Source organism: Colletotrichum costaricense, assembly GCF_030867565.1.
Source record: "Colletotrichum costaricense strain IMI 309622 chromosome Unknown Scaffold_11.1, whole genome shotgun sequence".
Lineage (NCBI taxonomy): Eukaryota > Fungi > Ascomycota > Sordariomycetes > Glomerellales > Glomerellaceae > Colletotrichum > Colletotrichum costaricense.
The window spans coordinates 1,039,283-1,064,163 of NW_026848240.1; the positions used below are offsets into that span (position 1 = coordinate 1,039,283).

Consider the following 24,881-nt stretch of genomic DNA (forward strand, 5'->3'; position numbering starts at 1 on the left):
TGAGAATTAGCAAGCAAGATAACGACTTTGTTTTCTTCCCCCCAAGCTGTAGAATAGAATCAATTGCGATCAAGGAAACGCCTCTGGAAATCACTATGAGGATTGTGTGTTATCGTTCTTCTTCAACAAGGCCTTTTTGCTGTGATCAGCCCCAAAATGCACGGTCTCTCATTCGGAGTTGAATCCGGATGACGGGAGTGTGGATTCGCTTGGTTTCCCAGGTCGGTCCCCTCCGTTTTTTTTAGCTCCACGATGCTTGCTTGCCTGCTTGCCTGCTAACCCCCCAGGACTTTTCGGAAGTATCGTGAGTGTGGAGCCCCCCCGAACGAGCACACCATCAATCAGCCAAGAACCTGTGCGTTTTCCTTCCCGCTGTGGAGACGGGGGGCCGACCAACTCAAATTCAACACGTCGTGGAAAGTTTGAGGTCCACCTCACGATAAGGCTGATTTGTTTCTCTCCCGTCGGCATTTGCCCCCCCAAGGTAAGGTAGTGTTGCTAGCTCCATCCCTGGAAGAAGGGGAAAGTCCCACGATCGTTGAGTCTTCCGCGATGATCGTCGGTACAGCTGTCATTTGTCTTTTCTAACGCCAAAATGACATGAGATTACTGGTTCGGTGTGGAAAATGGCTCGGGCCGAAAGATGATCTCTTCGCCCTCCCCCCCCCCCCCTCTCCGCCTTTTCCTGATAATTGGAAACCATGTAAGTGAAGCTGCGATGGCAACATTCCAGGCCTTGGCATCAAGTCATAAGACAACCTTCCAAAGGGGCCATTCAATCATTGCAACTGCGACCATGACACAAGACCTCGAGACCGAGTGTCACCTACAATGTCAACAGCATAACCTCTCTGGAATGGTGGGATAGCAGCCTCACTTCCCCATATTCCCATAAAATCACTAAGATTCACAAAGGCCACCGTCATATTGCATTCCACAAGGCTCAAACAAGAAAAGTGACGTAACACAAAAGACGTGTCTTTTCTCTTTGGATTCTATCCTGCGAAACTTCTTTGTCTGATCTGTCCTGTCTACCGGGGAATCCCAGAGTCCAATCCCCAAAAATCATCTTTCTGTCCGTCCCACCCTATCCTCTTTTTGCTAGTCTGGTTGCCCAAAGCCACCGAGGGGGAAACACCCAAAACCATTGGAAAAAAAAGAACCTCTAGTCCAAATCCCCATTTCTTTTGGTTTGTTCCTGTTGACTCCTGAAACTACCTTGCCTGCTTTGAGAACAAACACTTGCGCGAGAGGGAAATGATGACTGACAGACGAAAGTCAAGAGGGCTGAATGGGTGCTGTGCGACCCTTGGACCACTGGGGGGTATAGTCCCGGAAGACTTTTGTCGGATCGGTAAAAGGAAAAAAAAAAGCAATGACACTAAGAAATCGGCACGAAGTCGCCGTAGTGTAGGCGACCATGTCGGAGCAATGATGCTGGTTCCACTGGTATCACGTCTGCCCATGGCAAATTTACCGTCTGTGTGGACCAGCGATGCTCTTCATCGTAGCTGCATGACGGGACGCAGCCCGCAAGCTCAAGACTCGCCAGGTACATGCCAGACCTACCCTAAGGCAACGCAACAAAGCAAAGCCCGGGGAATGGCCGCATTGATGTACGGACTTAGTAGCAAGTGTAACCACCATCGATGATGACGTTGGAGCCAGTCATGAAGCTGGAGGCATCAGAAGCCAGGAAGACGCAGAGACCGTTAAGGTCGTCGACAGCACCAAGGCGGTCCTGGGGAGTCAGGGACTTCCAGATCTTCTTCTGGGCGTCAAGGGCAGGGACTCGGTTGAGGGCAGTGTCCATGTAGCCGGGGGAAATGCAGTTGACGCGAATGTTGTACTTGGCCCACTCAGCAGCAAGGGACTTGCCAAACTGAATGACACCAGCCTTGGAGGCGTTGTAGCAGGACTGCTCCTGGGGGTAGTTGACAATGCTGCCAGACATGGAGGCGACCAGGATGATGGAGCCAGGCTTGCCAGCCTTCATCATGGCGCGACCAACAGCCTGGGACATGAGGAAAGAACCAGTCAGGTTGATGTCGATAAGACGGCGGAACATGGCGGGGTCGTAAGTCTCGGCCTTGATGTTGGAGCTGTTCAAAAGAAGAAGTGTTAGTGGGTCTCGCTAAGCGACAAGGGGCGAATGCTCAGGTGCTATGCGTTTTGTGCACGCTGCATTATGGGGATTATGACGTACTCAGCGATACCGGCAGAGTTGACCAGAACATCAGGAGCGCCGTAGAGCTCAACCACGGAGTCGACTGCAGCGTTAATGGCAGCGCCGTCACGGACATCCACCTTAAAGAAGGTGACGGGCAAGCCAGTCTTCTGGTGCAGCTCGGCAGCAGCCTCGTCACCCAACTCCTGGTTGGCATCGAAGATGACCAGGGCCTTGGCACCAGCCTCAGCGCAGGCACGAGCCATGTAGTTACCCAGACCACGGGCACCACTGTGAACAGGAAGTTAGTCGTGATGTTGTTTGACAGCTCTTGTTTTCTTAGGGCAAAAGAATCAATTGAAGCAATGATCTCGCAATTGACGACAATTGAAGGGGAGAAACGTACCCAGTGACCACAATGGTCTTGCCCATGACAGAGAGCTTCTGCATCATGGGAGGCATGGAGTCGAAGGTCTTACGGGTGAGGGGGACGACATCGTCATTCTCAGGGCCGGGAACCGGGGACTCGGTGGGAGGGCGAGAGTCGTGCTCGCGGACGGGAATGGAGAAGTGGTCGGATTGACCAGTGCCCTTAGCATCGGGAGCGTAGACAGAGACAGGAACCTCCTTCTCGCTAACAACGTCGCTCTTGAAGGCGCGAGCAGAGACGGAGAAGGGACGGGCAGCCTGGCTGCGGATGGCGACGCGGGGAGCGAAGCGGGTGGTAAGACGGAAGGCAGAGCGAGCGGCGGCCATTTTTGCGATCGGTCAGGTGGTGATGAGTAGGATACGAGGTAGGATTGTTTATGGTAGGGAGGAGGGAAAGAGTTGGTCAACGCGAGAAAGGTCTTGACCGGTGATGAAGGTGCGAAGATGGAGGAGAGTCGCAGAGATTCGCAGAAGTCGAGCTTGATGGGAAGAAAAACAATGATGGAATGCGAATGTGGGTGGGAAAAAAAAAGTTGGACGAGCAAGCGAGTGGAAGGAAGTAGGTGTCCAAGTTGATATAGGTAGGTCCAAAGGGGGGAAAGGGAAGGTGTGGCCCGTGTAAGCTACCTAGGGTAAGGAAGGAAGGGACCGACAGTCGAGACGGTCCAAGTGAGGTAAGCTTGGGAAGGTACAGTACGGTATTCGTAGCGTAAGAAAAGGTAGCTGAAGTGGAGGTACCTTGTGTTCGCCGACGCAGGATGATGTGAGGCAGAACGAAGGGTTGGTGGTTTATTGTGCGTGCCTCACCTTAAAACGTTGATCACCCAGCTACCTTGCCTTACGCTGAGCTGAAGTGGAGGAGAGCTGTCCGTATCGGTACCGTCACTAAGGTAGCTTCGTACCTTCCTAGTGTTGCAAGTGATGGACGTGGGGATTCTGAGCGTGGCGTGCGGCGATTGCGGAACCGTTCTAGTGCGCGCCAGGGGTCCCAGTTTAAAATAAAATAAATAAAACAAATATCTAATCACTCCATCCATGAGAAATTCCTGGTGCTGGAGCTCATGTGGGCGTCGACGCGGTGAATGGCATTGTTTCGGCCAGTCGGGATGGCGATGCTGGCTGGGCGAGACGGGCAATTGGGTGACCTGGGCACACCCACTTCCAACATGACTGCGGCTCTACTCTGTTAAGAGACTGCAGATGCTGCATACAGGGGTTGTGGCCACGGGGGTTCTCTCGCTCGGGATTGGGGGCAACAAGATGCAGAGAACACCACCTCACACCACGCGCTTGGGCGACCACGAAGCGGGAAGCACTTGGATTGGCCTTGCCTCGCCAGCTCGCGGGATGAATCCGAACGCTACAGATCCGGCGAGCGTCACCTTACGCTTGGCAGGAGACGGAAGGTTTCGAAGCATTCGAAACAGCGGTGATTGTGAGTAGGTAGGTACTCCGTCAACCTGTATCCGCATACGAAGTACTACTTGAGGCTTGATAGAAATGGCAGGGCGATGCGACTGAAAGGGGTCCCGCCCTTTCCCAGCGTCCCTACCTGGTTCCTTGAGGCCAGTTTCCATGAGCGTGTCAGTTTTCAGGACACCTCTCAGCGTCCTAATGGCAAGAGCGGCCCCCATGGTGACCCTAGCAAGGTGTTTGTTTGGCAATCTGGCCGTACTTTTGCACCGAACGGCAGCACCAATACCTTTGGGTTCAGCATCCCATGGAAATCTGGTGTGGACGGGAGTGTGGTGTGGAAGCTGGGATGGTCGACGCTAGCAATGAGGTGTGGAGTGCAGCTTGCAGGCCTGGTGGGTGGCGGCTACTCCGTCCTGCACCTTGCCCGGCTTCCTGTCCGTCAAGCCATCCGGGATGTCTTAGCGTAGAGTACCCCCATGTGAATCCACTCTACCGTAAAATGGGGCCAAGTTGAGAGATCCTGGATATCTACTGTAGCGTTTGAAAAGGTGCAAATACGTCACCGCTGCTTGTTTGACCCGCCGCACGTCCGCCGCCTCACACCCGCCGCCACAACTCAAAGAGCAGACGAGACGAAAGATCAGAATTGGTTGAGTCTGTCGAGCTCATGAGCTTGCTCATGGTCCCTGAGTCTTGACAATGAGGCTATCAACATACTGCATGAATGTCGGGCCACGGTGACAGCGCATCCGACTGCACCTTGCCAGTCCGATGGGTCTAGATGGGATGAAAGTCGCCGCTGTTGTTATCTTTGCGATGAAAGGCAAGCGGAAAAAGAAGAGAGAATTCCAAAGCTTAAGTCTAAGTCGCTTTGCCGTTGCTTAATGTGTGTACTGAAGATAAGGCTATGATACCAAGGTCACCAGCACCGCAAGCGCATTCCGTAAGTTTAGGTATGGAGGGGAACTGCGTCTCGGGCGTCATTTCCTAGGCCATGGTGTTGGAAGATTTAGAACAACGACATGTCGCGCTGCAACAATTATATGGGGACCCTGCTTGGTGACAGCAACTCTCCGACTGAGCCGACAGTGCTGAAAATTGCTCTCTTCGTCTTGTCATCTCATATGGGAATTGGTTCCCAAGCCATGCCCTCTGTCAGGTATTGTGTGTCGGATTCCGATTCTTACAGAGTTGTGTCCCCGTATTCGATGGTCGATGAGCCCCCCTCCATTATTTCAGTCTCATCCGGACGAGTCTCCAACATCTGTCAGCTTCAGTCGTCAACTCTGTAGGCTGACCGGTGCACTTTTGCATCATAACCATTGTCTACATGTCAGAAGGACCCACAACGGCCACTTTTAGCTGTAACTCCACAGATAATGACGGGCTTTGCGGACCCCTATTTCTTACGGATCTGAGTTGATGCAGCAGGTGTGACGATTCAGGATTACTCCAGTCTGCCAAACTCTCCATTTTCCCGCCTAACAAGGTACCAACGGCGCGAAAGCTACGCAACGGCTTAGGTGGCAAATACTCGTGTGTCGATCACTGCTTCGCTTGTCCTAAGGACTTTGTTCTGACTAGCCTGCGGGAATGAACTGACGCTATGATGCTGACAATGGAGGTTGAGTCGCTCCAGATCGTTTCTGAGAGCATGTTCTTGAGTCTTTGGGCTGGAAAAGAGACTTGCGCTGCAACTTGCCTCTATCTCGAAGAGCATGACGTTGCGTTGCCGCCTTCTAATCGTTTAGACAGCTCGCCATCCAGCTTAATTCCGGCAACGAGCTCAGACCAACAAAGTGTTCCCTGATGATTGAAGCTATGTGTCGGGTCGCAACTTCGGTGCGGGCCGAGTTTCTCAGCCAGTTGGCTTTAAATAAATGTTCTCCATACTCGTAGTCGTAAAGGCTCGTCGTTCAAAGGCGCCACAATGACTTGCTTCGCGACTCGGTGCAGTGTCATGCAGGAACGACAATTGGCTCGACCCCCAGCCTGTAGTCTCATGAGCGCGTGTCTGAGATGCAATGCAAGCTTGCAAAGGTCTCAGATGTTGTCCGCCTCCGATCTCGCTCCGCACGAAGGCTTCTTGGTTTTGATGAGCGTGTCTTTGAATACCTGGACCGTGTCCACGAAGCTAGCGACGCAAGACTGCGGAATGGCTGTAAGTCAATGGTCAGCTGAATCGAAAAAAATTGATCATATCATGGCGTCTGGGGAACCTGGGGATGCGCGCATGTACAATCTCGTTTTCCGTCATCTTTCATCTTCCTGCCAAGCGTCAATTGTTCCTCTACCCCGTTCAGAGTTTTGCAAGCTGGCAAACGGACTAGATTGTCACTCCCAAGTGCATAAAAAGGTAGAGGTATGCGTTGCAAGTTTGTCGCAAATCTGACCTGTATAAATAGATGGCCGGCCTTTGGGGTATACACAGCAGCGACGGTGCGAGACGTCGAGTTGCCCGTTCAAGAGCCAGTTCTCGAGCCTGGTGAGAGCCCAACCGCTTGCCCATGTCTGAGTTGACAGTTAATCTGTATCCTTGTGGACTGGCAAGACTAGGAATCCGTATCACGGTTTCGACTCTAAAGTCTTGTTCCCAAACTAAACGGCGCGTCTCATCCATACAGCGAAAAACGTGGGACAGAGCAGTATCCGGTGTTGCTAGGGTGTCTGCGGCAGGGGTAGCTCTGGTAGTCTTCCCTTAGATTTGGCATTCTCGAATAGCGCCCTCACCGTCGTGTTCCGCTTGTGCCCCGGCCGACTAACAGGGAAGCTTTGGCATTCTGGCACATTGGTTCTCAAGAGCCTCCAGGGCGGTCTGAGTATAGCCCAAAGGCTCGTCTGTGCGCCGGATACCGTCCCGTCACCGTCAGGAACCACTATTGCCTTGAGCCTGTTGGGTGCCAGACGCTGTGCTGCTGGTCTAAATTTGGTGCGAGTGCTCCATTCTTCCTGGAAGCTACAATCGTCTCAGCGTAGTCGGCCGGCGCCGGTAGCAAGGGTTGACAGCAGAAGATCCCTAATTGAGGCTGCATCCCAGCCTCGGGCGATTTCCCACCTGTGTCGTGATGTGCTTCGTACTGAAGCGGCTGTGGGGTTTGATATTGGATTTTCTATTATTGCTTCGTTCTCCGTAAGTTCTCCTTAAAGGTGCCAAGATGACCGTGGGAAATGGACGTTGCGCCGTCAGGCAGTAGGTGCTTGTAGGTACCGTTGTTGGTTCGCCCTGTGTAGCTTGATTCGTCACTGGCCAATCTTCCCGATGGTTGGTTTTCTGTGGTGGTTTGCTGTCACGGAGCTGTTGACGAGGGCGTGTTAGCGTTCCATACTGAGCTACCAACAGGGGCAATGTGGTTCTAGCTGGCATATTAAGACAGAGCGCCGCGGATCCTGTTCCTGTGCCGTCCCGGCAAGGCGGGAGGAACAGTCTAGGCTCTCTAGAGTATCGGTAGACTAGTGGTGGACGTAGAGAAAGGGGAGGTTCTCGTCGTGGGAATGTTTGGGGGACGTGGGCGGGAAAAGGAGTTAGCTGCGCCTCGCCGAAGCCCTCTCTGGTACCATGTCACCATGTCTCTGCCAGGCATATTAGAGAGGATCTCGGGGAAGGTGCTAAGCTCTGGAAGTGGCATGCTGTGACTGGGGTGTCTCATCAAAAAAATTGGTCAGATGATGGACAAGATTTTCAAGGAGCTGGGCATCCGTAACCCGTAGGTCGGCTCGGTTCAAGCATCCCTGGAAAGAGCGAGGAGGGCAAGTGCAGACAGGTCCGAAGTAGCTCTCACTTTCTTTTCTCAAAGACGGAACTGAAAGCGTGCAATGACTGTCGCCTGCCGGGGCACTGATACGAGTTGAGCAAGAGTCGTGGGGGGTTCGTTTGCCAAAAAGGAAGCAACGCCTGAGTTACCTAATAAGCACCTTGGCGGTTCAGGTTGAGGAGGGAAGCCACGTAAAAGTCGAAAGCACTTGCTACCCTGATGTTTCCCAGCATTTTTCCTTTCGGCTTTCTGTCCTCTCTTTTTCAGACCTCAGAAATGCCACTTGAATTTTGCCTATTTTTTTCAAATGCATCAGAAAGGATTCGTTTGTGTTGATGAGTTTCCATCCCATCTGGATTCGACTACAAACGGGGCGCGACGATCATGCCGGCAGTAACACGGGTCGTCCCTTTCACAAGGGCCAAGCGCCTGGAGTCCCGACGGGAGTCTGGAGCTCAAGTGTGGACTCGCAGCTTTCACGATCCGCAGCCGCCAAACCGCTGGCCACTTTTTTCACGATGCCGCCCCTAAAAGGCTCCATTCCGCCCCGAAACGGCAATGGTCCATTTCTAACGTGCACCCAAGCCAAAAACCTTAACCAACGTCTGCCGAAAACATGGGGTGGAAGCACAGGCCACTCACTTTGGTTTCTCTCCCGTCTTCTTCCCGATATTCGATCAAGTTTGTTGTGCTTCGAGATGCTCGGCCACTCGATAACCATAAGCTTCAATATCGACATGACTGAGATCAAGGATACCATCAAGGCCAAGACATACCGCCACAGTTTTAGCTCGCCTCTTTGCCTCGGGCCTGTTCTTGTGGCTCCTCTGCTACGAGTAAGGCACCACAGCTTCGAGACACACAAATATGTATAATCGAGGAAGCGCATCTCGAGGGGAGAGGTCTCGAACCTCGGATACGAATACACAGATGTCGGTAAACACGGTGTGTCTATCAAAAGAACCCTGTTCACCGTATCCCCAGACCCGACAGGCTTGCCACGCGGCTATCAGTCGTGATGCAGGGCGCCACGCATGAACCGTCGACAACCTTAGGTTCGTCAAGCGCCGTTGACTTCTTGGATAGGGACAGTGTGTCCGTCGTTGTCGAAACCCCGTCCGCAAATTTCCATTACTTTCATGGAGGTTTCCATCGCTGCAGGACGGTCTTGCGAGCACGAGCACGTACGAGGCTCTGTCGCAAAGTCGATCCGTTCTGCAGGGATTGAGATGACACCTCTTCCGCATAAAAGCTCCGATCGACCCAAACTAGAATGACAAGTGACAAGTCATCCAGAGAAGCACATGAAGAGCCGATATTGGTATTCGCTCACGTTGTTGCATTCGCCTGGTAGGCTAGTCGTTATTGCCATGCAGCTCTGCAACCTACCCTCACCGGTGTCCACCGCTACGCTTGTCTCGCTGCGGGACAGACAGTGAATGCGTGGCAAGCAATCCAGACAGCTTCTCGATAATTTTTGCCGTCAATTGCACCTAAAAAATCATACTTAGCCACAATCATCACTCTACCTGCTGGCATCATATTGTGCTGGCACCACAGCCCGTGAATCCTTAATAGCATTAGGATTTCAAACTGGCAACTCCAGCAATGCGTTCTTTCTGTCCCCACCCCCAGCTAGAGTGGCAGGGAATGCCTCAAGAAACTGATCATGAGCAATCTCAAGTTGTTCAGAACTTCAGGTAGCAGCCCGCGGACCAGGGCGTTGAGACGGCGAATGAATACTCCTGATTGATCTCAGTGACATTAGCAAGCGTCTTACTTGAATCCTCGATACCCGCCGCGTCCCGGTCGTACCCTTCTCATTGATCTTGTGGTTCTGTCTTGGTCCAAAAAAAAGGGCATCTGAGGCGCTGAATTACTAGGCGAGAAGCACCTTTTTCGCCAGTCGTCTGACTGACTGCTTGCTACCCTCTACCTCCAAGGTATACACAAAGATTCCGGTATCAGATCAGGACAGGCTCACGAATCGTTACCATGCCAAACGAAGCGTACGGACCTAAAAGTCGCAAGTAGTCGTGGCGGGCCGGGGGGCGGGGCGGCCTTGCAGACCGACGGATATCCAAAGTTGCGCCAAACAGAAGACGGTGAAGTTTTCTGTCTTTCCCAGTTACATCCCACGCCTGTCCCCCACACCGACGGCGACTTGCCCACGCCCACCCCCCTGCTATATTTACATTAAGACGAAAAAAAAAATCTCGAAACAATCACACGACGGAGAGAGACCTTCTCGAAGCCTGCGCAAACCCAGGGCTTCCCCGTCTCCACCCATCATGCATGGTTGGGGATATCCCCGTGTCCACTCCGGGGGCCGCTTCCGTGGGGGGAGCAGCCTAATCCATTCCCGTCGCAGATTTCCGCAACCTCACCGCCAGCATCTTTCGGAAATTCTGTCATTTCCATCAGTTGGAGGTTTTGTTGTCTTCCCGCATCCTTCTGAATGACTCTTGTGGGGAGCTTTTCACTGCAACACATCAGATGCAAAGCATGGGGCTTCCCAGCGCAGCCGGGGAGTCTTGACCCCTGCGTACCGGGCGGTCAGTACTCCGTAAAGAAACTTGAATCATGGTATGTATGATGGTGCAGGTGTAGACGTAGGTGATTGTATATTACCAAAACACGTGACTATCGGTGAGCCACTGGAGCAGTTGATGCCATCACGACATGAGCAAAAGCTTTAAACCACTACTCAAATTAACAACAGGAAGTAAAAAGAGTTCACCCCTCCCGGTGCTGAACTGGGGGCTACATCTCTTAGTGCTCATGCTGAGATTCGAACTCGGGTACTCTCGCTAAGCCTGTCGTCGAGTAGGCTGGTTGGCGTGTATAATTGATTGTCGACCGTTAACCACTCCACCACCCAGCCAGTTTGACCTGACCCGTCGACCTAGACGGGCGCCTGCTGGCTGGTGACGGGAATGGGATTGAGGCGGGGTATATACCCTTCTTCCCTCCAGGTCGTGGCCATAAACAGTGTGGGACGGGAAGGTACGGCCGAGCCTCGACGGTATACAGTTACGTGGGTTGCGTAAACCGTATAATCAGTTCGTATATTCCTTCCAATGAGGTGCCAAGCCTCTAGGCTTTCGAGAATAATAAAACCGAGGCTTCTTCCTGCCTCCCCAGCCTCTCCAGCCTTGGGCTTATGTATACTCATGCTGTAATGCCCAGGGAGCGATCCCGGGGATCGGCCTAAGACTACTATACGGATAGCTTGTTGCAAGACGACGTGTCTCTCAATGTCAACCAATCCAGTAGCTTACACGCAGGATCTGCTCAAACCGATACTTTGCTTTCATCTGTGTTAATCGGCACATGGCAACGGACGTCGTTCTTTTCTCTAAGAAGGTATCGACGGCGAGCTAGAGGAAGGTGGAAACACAGCTCTTCACCGAACTTCATCATCTTTGAACGTTCTGAGTAGCTTGCTTTATTTTGTATATTAGGTTCGTATAGGTCGAGTCTGGTATGATATATCGTCTATGCACTCTTGATCTCTTGCCGGAGCTTGGTCAGGCCAGAAGGCGACCGACCTTTAGAGCTGAAACCTTTCCAGGTGCACTCGGACAAGGTCTTCATCTTTCGACAGCGATCTAGTGGCCACCGTTTTTGGTTCGATAGGATGTCGAGACCGAATCGTTCTGCAGAAACGAATAGCAAGAACTCGACAAAGCACGGTATAATCAGGGCCAAGGTTGAGATTGATTGACGTTCGATACATTATTCGGATCTCACTTGAAGGGAGACGGGAAGCAAATGTGCCGCGGAGTACGATCATACACCGAGGCTCCTTGCATCTAGTGCGTTCGCCTCGTCATAACGAGTCGAGTATAGGGAAAATAAAGGGCGAGGACCTAGCCGTGAAAAAGATCCAATGTCCTCACTGTCAGTGAACCCAGATTAGGTCCTCCCTATCTAGTGCCTGCTCTATGTGAAGTTCTACCTTCTCCTAGCTGTCATTGAAGAAGTACGGGCTCAGATATTTCCCTAGCCCCTTTCTGCAGTCTTCTATCTACAATCTTTTCTCGGCTCTTAAGGGCACCCCATGTCTTATGCCAGTCTTACCGAGGAGAACGCTCACGACCGCGTCCGCAGCGTGAAATTCCCACTCGACATGCAAAACATTATTATCTTGTCATCTTTTTATCAAGGCATTCCCCGAAATGGGGTTTTTTAGACTTTCTGCTCCGGTACGAGAAGACGTCCTACAAACCATTAGAAATGGGTAGCCCTCCTCCCTTCAGCATCACAGGGTAACATAATTAAGAAGCTCCGGAAGAGCACACCCCACCAGTTATGCCGAACCCATGAGCCGTTTCTCTAGATGAAGAATCTCCTCAACCCGTTAAAAAGGTGACGTGCTCCCTCGTATAGACAGCCAAGACAGCCGTCGTGAAGGCTGTATTCCACAGTACCAGGTACTCAAAGGCCGAGCAAAGAAACCAAGTCTAGAGGTAGTCGACAAGACTTGTATCCAGTCAAGAAAAGAATCAGGCGCCGTGGTTACCAAATGTTTGCTTTCCCTTTCCCTTACTCTCTCTCTCTCTCTCTCTCTCATAGCAGCATCCCCAAGCACCTACACACCCAACAACCCCTCTCCCCCCAAGAGGACGCGGAATTCATACAAACATCTTCATCCCCAACAACTTTGGAGTAGCAATACGAACACAACCAAACCGCCATGACCTACGAACAAAAAGTGAATGGTAGATGGAAAATCCTTTCCATACCCTGATAGTCCCTCCCCCCCCCCCAAACGGTCACATTTCGCGCGCAGCAACCCCTCCACACAGGCCCCTGGTGGCTTTTTCAGAGGCGCCAGCCGCATAAATACAGAGCGAGGGCAGAGAACACAGTTTATCGGAAAGGGGAGAAAAAGACCTCCATCTATCTCGTCCAGAGGAAAAGGGACGATAGGACCAGCAAAGGCACCGAGAGCTTCACTAAAAAAAAGATGACAATCCAGGGCTCATTGATGCGAATGCTGACATTCCGCATGACATGGTCGCATGAGGATGGGAAAAGGACATGGCGAGGTGGATGGAAACTGGCTTTATAAAGTCGGATAAGTGGACAGGATCATAAAGACCATGTTCTGTTCTGTAGAAGAAGGGGCTGAAGCGTAAATGAGACATCATGTTGAGAGTGTATGGGATAACCGGACCATGTAATCACTTGACACTGCGCGACATCACTGGAAGACAAGGCTACATGCTTTTAACTTTCTTAGGCCTGCTGGGCCTGAGGGTCATTCCTCTACCTAGTCGAGTCTGTCTAGAAAAGCCATAGTGCCACCGCCACGGTGGTACATCGACTCGCGGATGACCAGTAAAGAACGCCCTTCTGTGTGGGCTTCAGACATGAGGGACTATAGAGCCGAGAACATGCCCTCTCACAAATGTCCGTCGACGTCTCGTCTGAAAATCGATCCTTTTTTTTCTCGGAAGTGTTCTGTACAGAGTAGAGAAATCCCCACAAGACAGGTTGAAAAAGGGGTTAGCCTGTCTGCCCCCAAAAAGAGTTGACCACCTATTCCCGCTGGCCAAATCAGATCGTGCGACTCATCGTCTCGTCCCTCCTTAGTAACCGATATCCAGGGTAACATTGGTCACTAGACTTTGGTAACATGATTGGTCCAAAGCGGATGTCTTGATCCAATGGGAAGACAGTTGCGCATACGCAACCAAAGCCTGACTTTGAGGCGAGTTGCCGAGTTCAAAATCGTGTCGCCTCTATGTAAATCGAAGAGAGAAAAGCCGTCACAGAAAGAGACATTGCTCGGTCGCCAACATGCTGAATGATGCTGCGTGTGCAAGTCGTCGAGAAGAAGAAATGTCAGAAAGTCCAAGCCAAAAATGGTTCAGAGCCCTGAAGTGGTATCTTGAAAGCAAGTAGAGTTATGATTGGGGGTCGAAAGGTGGCTAAGCCAAGGCGCGGACACGCACTGGGTCCATGAGCATATCGAGAGCCAAAGGGGTTGACCAAAGGATGAGTAAAGTTGTTGTGCAGAGCGGAGGTGGAAAGCGACCTCAAGCCACGTGTGTCGTGAACAACAGTATTTCCTGGGGTATCTTAATGCACAAGTAAGGGGCAGCCCCATTTTGGATGTATGTTGTCGTCAAGGTCGTCATTAATGTCGATGTTTCAACCGCTTGAAGATGTTCTTCGGTGAATGGCCAGGGGAGTCCTACTGTCCCTTTCTAGCCTTCTCGGCAAGCCGAGCTTCTCTTGCGGCACGCACCAATGGCGATAATTGAGAAAGGTCAACGCAGCCCTTCATGAACTCGTGCTGGAAAGAAGAAGAAAAAAGTCAGTATCAGACTATACCGCTGGGATCTCGACTGAACTCACTCTAAGGAGGTCATGCGCGCTGGCTCTCTTCTCAGGGTCGACTTTGAGGGCAAAGTACAGGAAGTCCCGGAAGACTGCTGACAGGTTGGACTCCTCCTTGATGTGGGGTGTGCCGTTGGTAGCGATCAACCACAGCGCTCTAAGAGGCGATTCGGTCAGGTATGGAGGCTCTCCCTCAATCATCTCAATGGCCATAATGCCCAGAGACCAGATGTCCACCTTGCGCCCGTACTCCTTGCGCGTCACAACTTCAGGGGCCATCCAGTAAGGCGTGCCAACCATAGTGGTGCGCTTATTTTGGGCCTCGTTAATTGTTGCGCAGAAACCGAAATCGGCTGTTTGGTGTTAGTTTTGCCATGATGTCGAATTTCCGCTCAAGACTTACTCAGCTTGATGTTGCCTTCCATTGACAAGAGAATGTTGTCAGACTTAATATCGCGGTGGATGACTCCCTTCGAGTGCAGGTGCTGCAAGCCCTTAAGTGTTTCTCTGCAAACGGAGGCAATTTGGCCCTCGGTCATGATGTTGAAGGTGACAACATCAGTAAGGCTGCCGCCCTCCATGAACTCCATCACAACCCAGAGCTCACCTCCGCAGAGGAAGCTGTCAATGAAGTTGACAATATTGGGATGTGAGCTGTCCTTCATGACCAGGATTTCGTTGATAATGAGATCCTTCTTGGGTTGCTGTTCGAGGTTCATCTGCTTGATAGCGACCAGACGGTTGGTTCCTCGCTCGTAGCCGGTGTAGACACCGCCTGACGCGCCTTGGCCAATCTTATTAAAATTCTTATAGACCTCGCGAGGATCGCCGTCGGAGCAGATGCGCTTCAGTGCAGCGACGACATCGATACCGGTGCTCTGGCGGGGTCGGTGTCTGGGTCTGGAACCAGGTGCGCCAGGTACACCAACTTGCTGTCGCTGGCCGGGACCGCCGTTTGCCGTGGGACCCTGAGCGTACTGGTGCTGCGACTGGGGCGGTGTCGGCTGCTGGGGGGGCTGTCTCTTGCTCGGGGCACGGCTGATCTGGCCAGACATGGCCGCTTGGGCCTGAGCTAGGGCCTGCTCTTGCTGCTGCTGCATGAGTTGCTGCTGGTAAACGTTCGCCTGGGCTGTCTGCGGGTTAGGCGTGGGGGGCACGTAACCGGCGGGGGCGCCAGCACGCGAGTTGGATCGGGATCGGGATCGGTGCTCTCCACGATGCTCTTCGGGTAGCATGGGAACGTTGCTCTCCTTGGGCGGCTGATAGGCGACCGGGGGCAGGTCCTCGGCGGGCTGAGACATTCCAATGCCGGAGTCCTTGCCGGGATAGTTGGAGGGAGCGGACCTCATCGACGAGGGCATGCTGACGGGGGGCTTCGGGGCCGGGCGGCTGGGCATCAGGTTGATGTCCTTGCCGGAGCCTTTACCTCCCGAAACTCCAGGGACGGGCGGCGGCTGGCGGGGGTTTTCGAAAGATCCTTCATGATTGACAGTTGGAAACCTAGGGCTCGCAGGTGGACTGATCATTGGTGACATACCCATATAAGTGGTTGGCGGATACATGCCCGGCGACATGGCACCCGACGGCGAGTTCGCGTTTGCATACTGACGGTAGTCAGGCGCTCTAGCATCGTGGAATTTCTCCAAAACTTGATCCTCGGCTGGCTTCTCGGTCGTTTCCTTGTAAAATGTGATGATGTCAACCATGGTCTGGGGGTTCTCCCTACGTTCCTTCTCGGGAATTCCACTCTCGTTGATTAATCTCTGCCATTCTTTGGGGAGACCCTGTATCGTAGAAAATCGTCAGCTACACCAAGCACACGAGGACAAAGAGGAAGTACGAAAACAGAGAACGAGTAGAGAGTCGACTGCTACACAAGAGAGCCAAACATGGAGCTGGAGGGGAAAATGGAAGGGCCAGACTGACGGTGAACTGGCCAGTAGAGCTGTCGTAGCCAACGTGGGTGACATGGACGGGGTTCTCAGGCGCAGAAATGACTGGCTTCTTTGGGGTGCCGACGAGGCTATTCATGAAGCCAGAGAAGCCCGACTTCTTGCGCAGGACGCCCATGCGGGGCTCCTTTGCCTCGTCTGAATATCTCTTGGGGCTGATCATTGAGTTGTCCGTCACCCGTCCGCCTTGTGATTTTTCGTTCATCATGGAGGAATCGTTCGTGAAGCTCTGGGACTGTCTCAGGGCGGGGCCCTTGATGCGCGAATCGGTCGCTGACTTGATGAGCGGGGCGGGAGCGTTGTGTCGGTGGTAGTTGGGGGTGTTGAAGTGAGGATGCTGACCGGCGACAGGCGACTTGGTCTGCTCGATGCGGTTCAGGACCGCAGCACCGTCAAAGGGAGCGCCGATGAATTCGTCGTGGGGTTGTGACGACAAAGGCGAGGGAGCGGCGGGATCGAGCGGGCGATCGGTGCTGTGGGCGATGCCGACGGCGAAACCGTTACCTACAGGACTGTTGTTGGTGTTGTTGTTTTGGTAGAAATTGTTTTGGTGATTGAAGTGCAGCTGATGGTGGTGAGGAGAAAAGGCGTGGGCGTGGGTTTGGGCGTGGCCGTGAGCAGCAGCAGCAGCAGAAGCGCCAGCGGCAGCAGACGAAGCGTGGAAGGTGGAGGAGGAGGAGGTCTGGGCCTGGGCGTGGAGCTGGGGGTGGTGGTAGGCAGTTGGGGAAGGAGCAGCAGATCCAGCGACGGCGGCGAACTGGTCCTGAGGCAGAATGGGGGAAGGATTGGGAAGGTGCGTCTGACTTGATGGAAGGTGACGGGGCGAAGAGCTGTTGGAAGCGGCAGAAGAAGCAACGCCGGGTAGAGGAATACCAGAACTCTGAGCCGAGCCAGAAGCAGAGGCAGAGGCAGATGCCGAAGCAGAAGCAGAGGAATAAGCAGCTGCTGGCGCGTTTGAGGGGGTCGTCCGGGCTGGTGGAGCGGAAGGAGCGCGCTTCAGCGACGTAGAGCTGCGTTTGCTCTGGAGAGAGAGGGCGTCGATGCCACCATCGAGACCGCTCGAGGAACGGGTGTGTTGCTGGTAGGACGAGGGCGGCTTCTTGGTGAGCCTGCGACGTTGGGAGGTGCCGTTGGAAATAGTCGTGCTCTGGCTGCTATCCATGATACACCCTAAAAAGTCTAAAACGTCGAAGAAAGGGAAAGGAAGGGAAAAAAGAGGGTATGAATAGAGGGTGTGTGAGGAGGAAAAAACTCGGTACGGGCACAATGCGATGCTGTCTCCCCTTGGACTTGTGCTCGAGACGTGGAGTGGACGGCGGGAGAGGTACGCACGCGGCGGCGGCGACGACGGCTGTGTGGTAGTGGTGGTGGTGGTCTGTCTGCCTACCAACTCTCCGTCTCTTAAGAGTCTACGGTCCTCAAGCTGGAGGTGATAAGGCTTTGGTGGGCAAGGTATACTGAGGTGTGTGGAGGGGCCAGTAGTACCAGCGAGAACTGTGTAGATGGCAGCACAACTACAAGTATAGTCGCAGTGACAGCCGTGTCTCGAGACTTTTCGAGTCGGGGAGTGAACCGGGAAGGCGTGCAAGACAGAGGGGAACGGTTTAGCCTTGGTCTTGGTCTTAATTAGCAAGCAGCGGCGGTAATCGATCCAAGCATAAGGTATGGAGCCTTAAGGTAGGTATAGGTAGACCGTACGGAATTTGGGACGGTAGGTACTTACCTAGGTACCTGGGTACTTAAGATGGCGACCGGGCACCCAAGGTACTGTCCACTGGTCCACTGACCTGAGGTTCTGTATAAAAGTAGGCGCTGGGTCGCAGGCTCGCAGCAACTTCTGTGCTTGATGGGGACCGGGACACGCTGACTGTCACTGGCTGAATGGAGACGCAAGAAGTGGATTCTTGGAACCGTATGAGGTGAGGTGAGGTGGGTTGCGGAGCGAGAGGAGTGAAGTGGACGACGGAGCGACGGGGGATTGTTTTACTGGGACCCGGAGGCTGGCAAGATTCGAGAAAAGCTGGCAACTGGGGGCAAACCGCCAGCAAAACCGCCAGCACGACAACAACTCTGTGGAAAAGAAAAAAAAATACGTATGGGTACGGATATGAGAATCTTAGGTTCTGGGTAGCGAATAGCTCCTAGTGGAGTGAGCAATCACCAAGGTGGATGGGAGCGCAGGCCGTCAGACTAGGGCAAGAATGGGACTACTCTCGCTGATTACCTTGGTGCTGCCGATGCTGGTTGAATTTGCTGGGAACCAACTTGCCTAGGGAATGTATCATGTATCCGTAGTGTGCGCAGTAGACTGCCCGGAGTGTACATGCAGCGGGGGATAAGACGAGACAAGACTGGGCTGGACTGGGCTTGGTGGGACGCAGGTTGCACGGTACAGAATCACAGAGTGTGCAAAGAAGGACTCGACAGATTCAATGCAGTCCATGCAGTCCAATGGAGTGGTATGTCAGTGACTTGCTTTCTTCACGGGCTGCAAGACTGACTGCAAGAGACATCACCCGACAGGATCCAGGAAGCAGAACAATTGACCAAGTATCCTTATTAGAAAGTACCTTACTGCGTACACTGAATGGAACAACACTCGTAGCGGGTGGAGTTGGAGGTTCCATTTTGCTTGTTCTGGTCTCCTGCTTCGCGTGTTTCTCGCTCTGTTTTGGTTCGGGTGCTTGGAAGAATAAAAGCGGGGTTTGTTCAGATTGAAGTGGGAGAAGGCACGAGAGGGACCGGCTGGAAGAGGTCAAGTCAAGTGGGCAGGCGTAGCAGGGCCGCAAAATGGGCGTGGCAGCTGGTGGGTACGAAAGTATCGGAGGATGAATTGGCGGACGGGCTACCTTAGCCTGGGGGCCGTGTGGCCGTGTGGCCGCGGCCGTGTGGTGTGGTGGTGTGGGAAAAGGTGGAGCAAAAGCCTGTGAGGTGGGGTCTCATCCGGCAGCGTCAAGTACGTACTTTTTTGGTATTCTCGGTGTCTTCCATTTCATTGCCCGGGCAGGTGCAAGATGCCCCAACCCGCCTTACTTACCTAAGGTACGAAGTACATAGTTACGCTTTGAGATGACAGAGCCCTGGCTGCAGGACTGGATGGGAGGGGCACACACTTTTACCTTGACCAAGGCACGAAGCCTTGCTTTGAGACTTCAGATGGTTGTCTGCGAAAGACTCCAATTTAGAAAACACAGTGTGCCATCTGTCTCCAAACGTACATTAAGCTCCCTAACTGGAGCATCGCGGTCCATTCGTACTGAGCCTCCGAGCCTTGAGGTGATTGATTAGCTTTCCAAGGTCTTGGTGTCATTGTGCCCTACCATCTCGAGAAGGATGAAAGCTTAGAAAAGTGATTCGTATTCTTTCTGAAGAACTGACAGCGCATACGGCCGGACTCTGAAAAGGGAAAGACGACTCGACTTGCCAGCGCTCGCGCTTCCCGCCCTGATTGGCCGCGACAGGCAGCCGACTCAGGACTGGCCAACTTCAAACTTGTGATGCGTGCTTAAAGGTGCTGGAGATGCGCTGCAGTCGAAAGAAGAAACCTGCCCTGCCCTGTACTTTTGATCCAGCTGCATGTTCCCTCTCATGTTGTAGCGCAAGGTAGTTGTTCAGACCCGTGCTTCGACATGACCTCATCTCGGGACTTGCTTTGGTTCCAGGCTGACTCCTACGCATACAACCGTAGATTGGGACTGTGACGGAGACAGGCTGGTCGTCTTTAGGCGCCTGCTACCAGCTTCTTTTCTTATTTCTTCTTTCCAGACGTATCGCCAATGGTCATCTCTGCGAGCTCATGTCCCGACATGGCCGATCCAGCGAAGGGGCTGGGCTGTTAGTAGCACATCCAGCGGCCCAACCAACAATCGCAATTGAACAGGTGACACCAAGCAATCAACGCCATTTGGCCTACAGTGTATGACGACAAGATACACTGTTGACCACATGCCATGCCGTGTGCCCCTCATCGTCATCATCGTCGCCGGGACACTTCCAGTGTCCCTGTATCTGTATCCGTACCTATGCTGTCTGAGCAAGGCTACCTCGGGCAAAGCTACGCGAGACGAGCTTACTCCACCAGCGGCGGAACAGCTGCCTTTGAACACAGAGGTGAGGGGACTCGCACTTGCAGGTCCCTATACCAAGGAGAGGAAGTGGGAGAATGGTGTCTACTATAGAAGCAACTAAGGGGGGCGTGTTCGTAGTTGTGGCAGATGTGCATCGCACAACACCTCGTACCCCAGAATAGAATGCAAAGTATTTTGGCAACAAAAACCCCGAGTCTGAGCTTTCCTCGCCCTGCTGATGGGCTAAAAATGATAATGCAGACAGCCAAGGTACGGATAGACAGGTTGACTGACCTTCACTTACCTAACCGTCATCTGCGTGTTCCCCCCAAAGGCTCGACGTCGAATCGTTGGCGTGTTTGGGAGGGTAGGAGAGAGAGCCGGGGCAGAGACACCGGCGCAGGCCCCTGGGCCGCGTCTGTGGTTCAACCTGATTGCTTTCGGGAAGAAGCACAGCAGGCTCCAGTTGAGGAGTAACAGCAACCGGGACCATGCAACCAACAGAGAGCTCGAGAGCAGAGCTACGGCAACTACCACCAGCAACACCCGCGAGGCAAGGTAGCTTGCTGGTTGCTTGCTACGCTTCCTGAGTTCCTCACATAGCTTAAGTTCCACCGTGCCTTGAAGTTGGGGGCTGCTTTAGGTCAACGTCGGTGCTGTGCGTCTCCAGCCCGCGCCCATGCCCCATTCTGTATACCCGACTGTGCTTGCTTGTGTGCTTGTCTTATTCGGAGCCATGGACCTGACGGTCGACCCTTGGTCAATCTCAGGTGCGCGAGGAATGTCTCTGGTCAGTGGTCAACAGGGACTCGCCGATCGCACGGCGGCTCTAGCCTAACGGGCAGCTAAGTTGCAAAAGTAGTGCGGGCATGCGATGCGGTAGGGAGAAGCCAGGGTATTCGGGGGTCAGGGATTGGGGTCGCCGTTGCGGACACTGGTCAGGTCAGTGGGGAGAGGGAGGAGAGAAAGCTGAAGCACCAAGGGTCTTGAATCTAAACCTGGAGCAAGAGAAACTAGAGGAACAGAGTCGACAGGTCGTCTCGGTATGGAACGGCCAGGTATGCATTGCATTGCTGCAAATCCAGTTCCGTACATAGATGCTGTCTGACCCGGCAAGTTGGTGTGGCAGAACAGGAACTCGGAAGCTGGGCGAGCGACGTTGCCTGCATCTCCCGTTCTGGCAGTCTTGGAAGCTCAAATTCAGAAAAGTTACTTGCTTTGCCATTGCTTACGAAAAAGCTCTCGTGTGGGCTGACTGACGTAAGTAATGCATACAGTGATTGATGCATGTCAGGCTGGCGCAGAATGATGTTTATTCTGTAGATAGCGCGTTGTATGTATGTGACAGTATAGATAGAAGCGTATAAGGTTAGGTGAGCATGCAATGCTGGATTGCAATATCGAGAGAAATGCCTGCCCACTTCGATGCCAGGTTTGATGGAAGATGATGTGAGGGTTGTTGCTGTCTGCGATGCCTTGGTCCGTGGTGGCCGGCGGCTCGGCATCCCCTGGCGCCTACGTCTTCGAGGAAGGTAGACATCAAACGAGGAGACTCGAAATTGAGAAGGAGGGGGGAGGGGAAAGGGCCGGAAGGGAGGGACGGGGCAGAGGTGGAGGGCAGGCAGGAGCAAATTGGAGTCGAAAGTCGAAAGGCGAGGAAAAGGAGAGACTAGATGATGGCGTTTGCTTTCTTTTTTTGCCCAAGCTTCTTTTCTGAGGTGCTTGAGCCTTGGGTTGTTTCGTTTGAACTGACGTTATTTCGCGCCGGCAGGGAGATGCTTTCTTGTTGCGTCGGGAATGTCCCAGTGATTGCGACCGTATGGACGGAGATTTTGTCGTACTGGTCTGACATGACATTGGCACCCAAAAAGTAGGAAGCGGGAATAAAGGTCATGATGGAGATGGAAAAAGTCAGATGAAGCCATCAGTTCGAATAGAGGAAGTTCCTTAATCGTGGCTTCCAATTCATTGACACCTTTGTAATGTAGGTACGTACAGCCTTCCGTGATGATGTCGGCAGGTAAGGTAGAGAAATACCTTGGGTACTCCAGTCAAGGTAGTACCTACCATACTCAGTCTTCCGTACAGCCTCTTTTCATCCGCATCGTCCAGCAGGGGTATGCCAACGAGAACTCGTACAACGTATGCGTTGTCTCTGATCATTACTACCTCGAGAAACCTTACGGTCATCTAATTCAACTACCAACCCACGATGGAAATGAGATGCTCTCATGGTGAGGGTCGCCTTACATGGCGATGCGACACCATCTCAGACGAATACTTGCCCAAAGTTGGGGTGCAGAGGGTGAGACCCTTCTGGCGAAGAATTCTCGCCCACTCATCGATAATTTGCACAGCGACCAGGTCTCACTTGGTTTGGCAAGCCACGGGCCGCTTCAATTAACCGCGGGAATGACCGTCATCTTGCGCTTTCTCCAGCGTATCAGAACATCTTGCTGTCATCTGACGAATCGGCAGCCTAGGATATCGGTACATGCCTCACGGTTCAGAAGAAGGACTTCGGAAATGTAGAGGTAAACTTCGGCCACCCGCCCCGTCCGCTCCTTCCTTTCACCTTCCTTGGGGTTTCCAGCCTGCCACAAGGTAAGGCACGAATATATCGTCGTCCATCCGCTACGACGATCTAGACTACTTTGGTAAGTTACAACCCTCGTTTTTGATCGGACTGAGCCGCCGGGCCGTCGTGTAATAATATCTAGGGATCAACTGGTATTATCCCACTGTGAGGCACAACGCTACCCAGCTTAGGTAAGATCAGGACCGAACTTGAAGGTACAGCCTACAGAGTACGTATTTTGTCTGACATGCTCTCACGCCGGCCAGAATTTCACAACGGGGCTTCGTTGGCCAATGCGCGTTCCTGGCCTCCTAGGGAATATGAATCTTTGTTTCAAACCATCGGGGACTTGGGCTTTCTGCTCCACAAAGGGTCCAGTAATGCTTCATTCATCTCTTTGGGTCTCTTTTCCCTCACACACTGCAATTGATATATATCTTAATCTTCTCCCTTCCTCAATATCCAATCTGCCAGTCACGAGTGTCTGCATATACCCCCAGTCCATGAGGACCAATATCATCCCCGGCTGGCTGTACGAATCCTTGAAGAATCACGACAATTTTCCTAATTACCTCCGTCTTCCCGCCCGTCCTCCCGTTCAGCGCCGCCCTCTAGACCCTTGCTGATTGGGAGGTGATTCCACTCCTTGCTCAAACGAGAGATTATCTTGGGCGGCGACCCATACTACGTACTTAACGAATACACCACCACCACCTTCTCTGTCCGTCCCTATTCCATCGCCAACGTCCGTGCAACCTGGTGGTGTGCACCAGCGATAGTGCTGGTGCCGAGAGGTCATCTTAGATCTACTAATGAGGCGCTCAACTTGGAGAGGAGGATTTCGAAACCGAACCGTGGCTGGCTCCCATCTCCCTTCCAAGAGTAGTGTGGCCGTTATGATCTTATTTTGAACCCCCCTCCATCTCGCTCTCTTCCTTCTGTTCTTAATCAAAAAAGCCGTTACACCAGTCAAGCAAGGTCCCGTTTGCCCGCGTACTAGTCTGAACGAAGAGATGGGGGATGCTGAGAAATGCCCACCAAAGTAAACGGTTTGTGTCTGTGGAAATAATTGCAGGGCTTCTTTGGGGATTACCCGCCGCGCCCTGCTCGTCCATTCCATCTGATTGCGTCTTAGGAGGTCATTCAATTGCCAGGAGATGAGGGTCCTTGATCTATATTTGCCATTTGCTTGTGACTGCTTTGGCTCCATACGGATATTGTGCTTTGAGGTCTGAGCAACCCGCAATTTGGTCGTCATATTGCTTCCATTCCCCAGCAGTCTCGGCGAAGCTTCGAGGAAAGCTACTGTGACACAACCTCATTGCCAACACCACGCATTCACGCAATTGTGTGCGGTTTCTCGATCTCGCATGTACGCGATACCCAGACCAAGGTGAGTATACACATGTGTAATGATTGGCTTTGTGGTGGCTGGCAACTTTGGGTCTTCAACGGATCGATCCCAGGGGAGGTTTGTCGGGCCGTACTGTGCTCCAAAATGCCTTGCCGCCTGCTCAGAATACCCCGCGATTTGGGCTTGATAGTCAGGCTGAGGAGACTCATGGATCATCCCTCTCATGACGCGAACTCGAGATCCCAGGTTCCGGCGGGGCAGTTGATCATCTGCGAGGAAACATGACTGCGACCTCCGTTTCTAAATCTTGAGCAGGGTGCGTCACGGTGATGTCGAGGGGCCACCAGGCCGACATCTCCGAGCCGACTACCTTGCCAGGCGCGTGAGGAATTCCGGCCCTGGGCACTCTCTACTAGCTTACTCATTCGATGTTTCCTGACCAGGAAAGGGGAAGAAAGGAGGAAGGTATAAGGTTGCGTAGATCCTAGCAGACTCGTCCATACACGGCAAACTTCATCATGCCCCAAACTCTCGGGTGCATGAAGGGTCCGACTCACACGTTCATCTAAGGTATTGGTCATCTGGAGAGGAAAGGCTGAGTCTAAAGAAAAGTTTCTTTCGTTCACAATGCTTTTGTAGGAACAAGAAACCACCGTCTGCTGGATGGTGAGGATCTCACCACGTGGATGACAGCATGGTGCACCACTAGTCAACATGTAGATGACTCCCCTGCGATGTCTCCATTTCCTTTTTTGATGGATCGTTGCTGATACTTTCGAAGGGGCCATGTGAAAGGACTATGGAGAGAGTGGGTT

At 52.8% G+C, this 24,881-nt stretch overlaps 6 protein-coding genes across 6 annotated transcripts; 3 read left to right on the top strand and 3 right to left on the bottom strand.

Moving 5' to 3' along the window:
- Nucleotides 1–1,624: 1,624 nt before the first annotated feature.
- On the bottom strand, nt 1,625–2,923 carry CCOS01_10703 (short-chain dehydrogenase; the record flags this gene model as incomplete). The annotated part of the gene is made up of 3 exons (XM_060458857.1): nt 1,625–2,102; nt 2,207–2,458; nt 2,574–2,923. 3 exons carry the CDS (start codon nt 2,921–2,923, stop codon nt 1,625–1,627), a joined length of 1,080 nt encoding a protein of 359 aa, XP_060310659.1.
- An 873-nt stretch (nt 2,924–3,796) lies between these two features.
- Nucleotides 3,797–4,479, top strand: CCOS01_10704 (uncharacterized protein; the record flags this gene model as incomplete). Its single annotated transcript, XM_060458858.1, has 2 exons — nt 3,797–4,035; nt 4,095–4,479. The coding sequence occupies 2 exons, from the start codon at nt 3,797–3,799 to the stop codon at nt 4,477–4,479; spliced, it is 624 nt and encodes a 207-aa protein (XP_060310660.1).
- Nucleotides 4,480–13,969: 9,490 nt separating this feature from the next.
- On the bottom strand, nt 13,970–17,229 carry CCOS01_10705 (uncharacterized protein; the record flags this gene model as incomplete). The annotated part of the gene is made up of 4 exons (XM_060458859.1): nt 13,970–14,071; nt 14,134–14,468; nt 14,519–15,899; nt 16,042–17,229. The coding sequence occupies 4 exons, from the start codon at nt 17,227–17,229 to the stop codon at nt 13,970–13,972; spliced, it is 3,006 nt and encodes a 1,001-aa protein (XP_060310661.1).
- Nucleotides 17,230–18,390: 1,161 nt separating this feature from the next.
- On the top strand, nt 18,391–18,567 carry CCOS01_10706 (uncharacterized protein; the record flags this gene model as incomplete). The annotated part of the gene is made up of 1 exon (XM_060458860.1): nt 18,391–18,567. One exon carries the CDS (start codon nt 18,391–18,393, stop codon nt 18,565–18,567), a length of 177 nt encoding a protein of 58 aa, XP_060310662.1.
- A 328-nt stretch (nt 18,568–18,895) lies between these two features.
- CCOS01_10707 (uncharacterized protein) lies at nt 18,896–18,997 on the top strand (the record flags this gene model as incomplete). Its single annotated transcript, XM_060458861.1, has 1 exon — nt 18,896–18,997. The coding sequence occupies one exon, from the start codon at nt 18,896–18,898 to the stop codon at nt 18,995–18,997; it is 102 nt and encodes a 33-aa protein (XP_060310663.1).
- A 1,441-nt stretch (nt 18,998–20,438) lies between these two features.
- CCOS01_10708 (uncharacterized protein) lies at nt 20,439–20,627 on the bottom strand (the record flags this gene model as incomplete). The annotated part of the gene is made up of 1 exon (XM_060458862.1): nt 20,439–20,627. The coding sequence occupies one exon, from the start codon at nt 20,625–20,627 to the stop codon at nt 20,439–20,441; it is 189 nt and encodes a 62-aa protein (XP_060310664.1).
- Nucleotides 20,628–24,881: the final 4,254 nt, after the last annotated feature.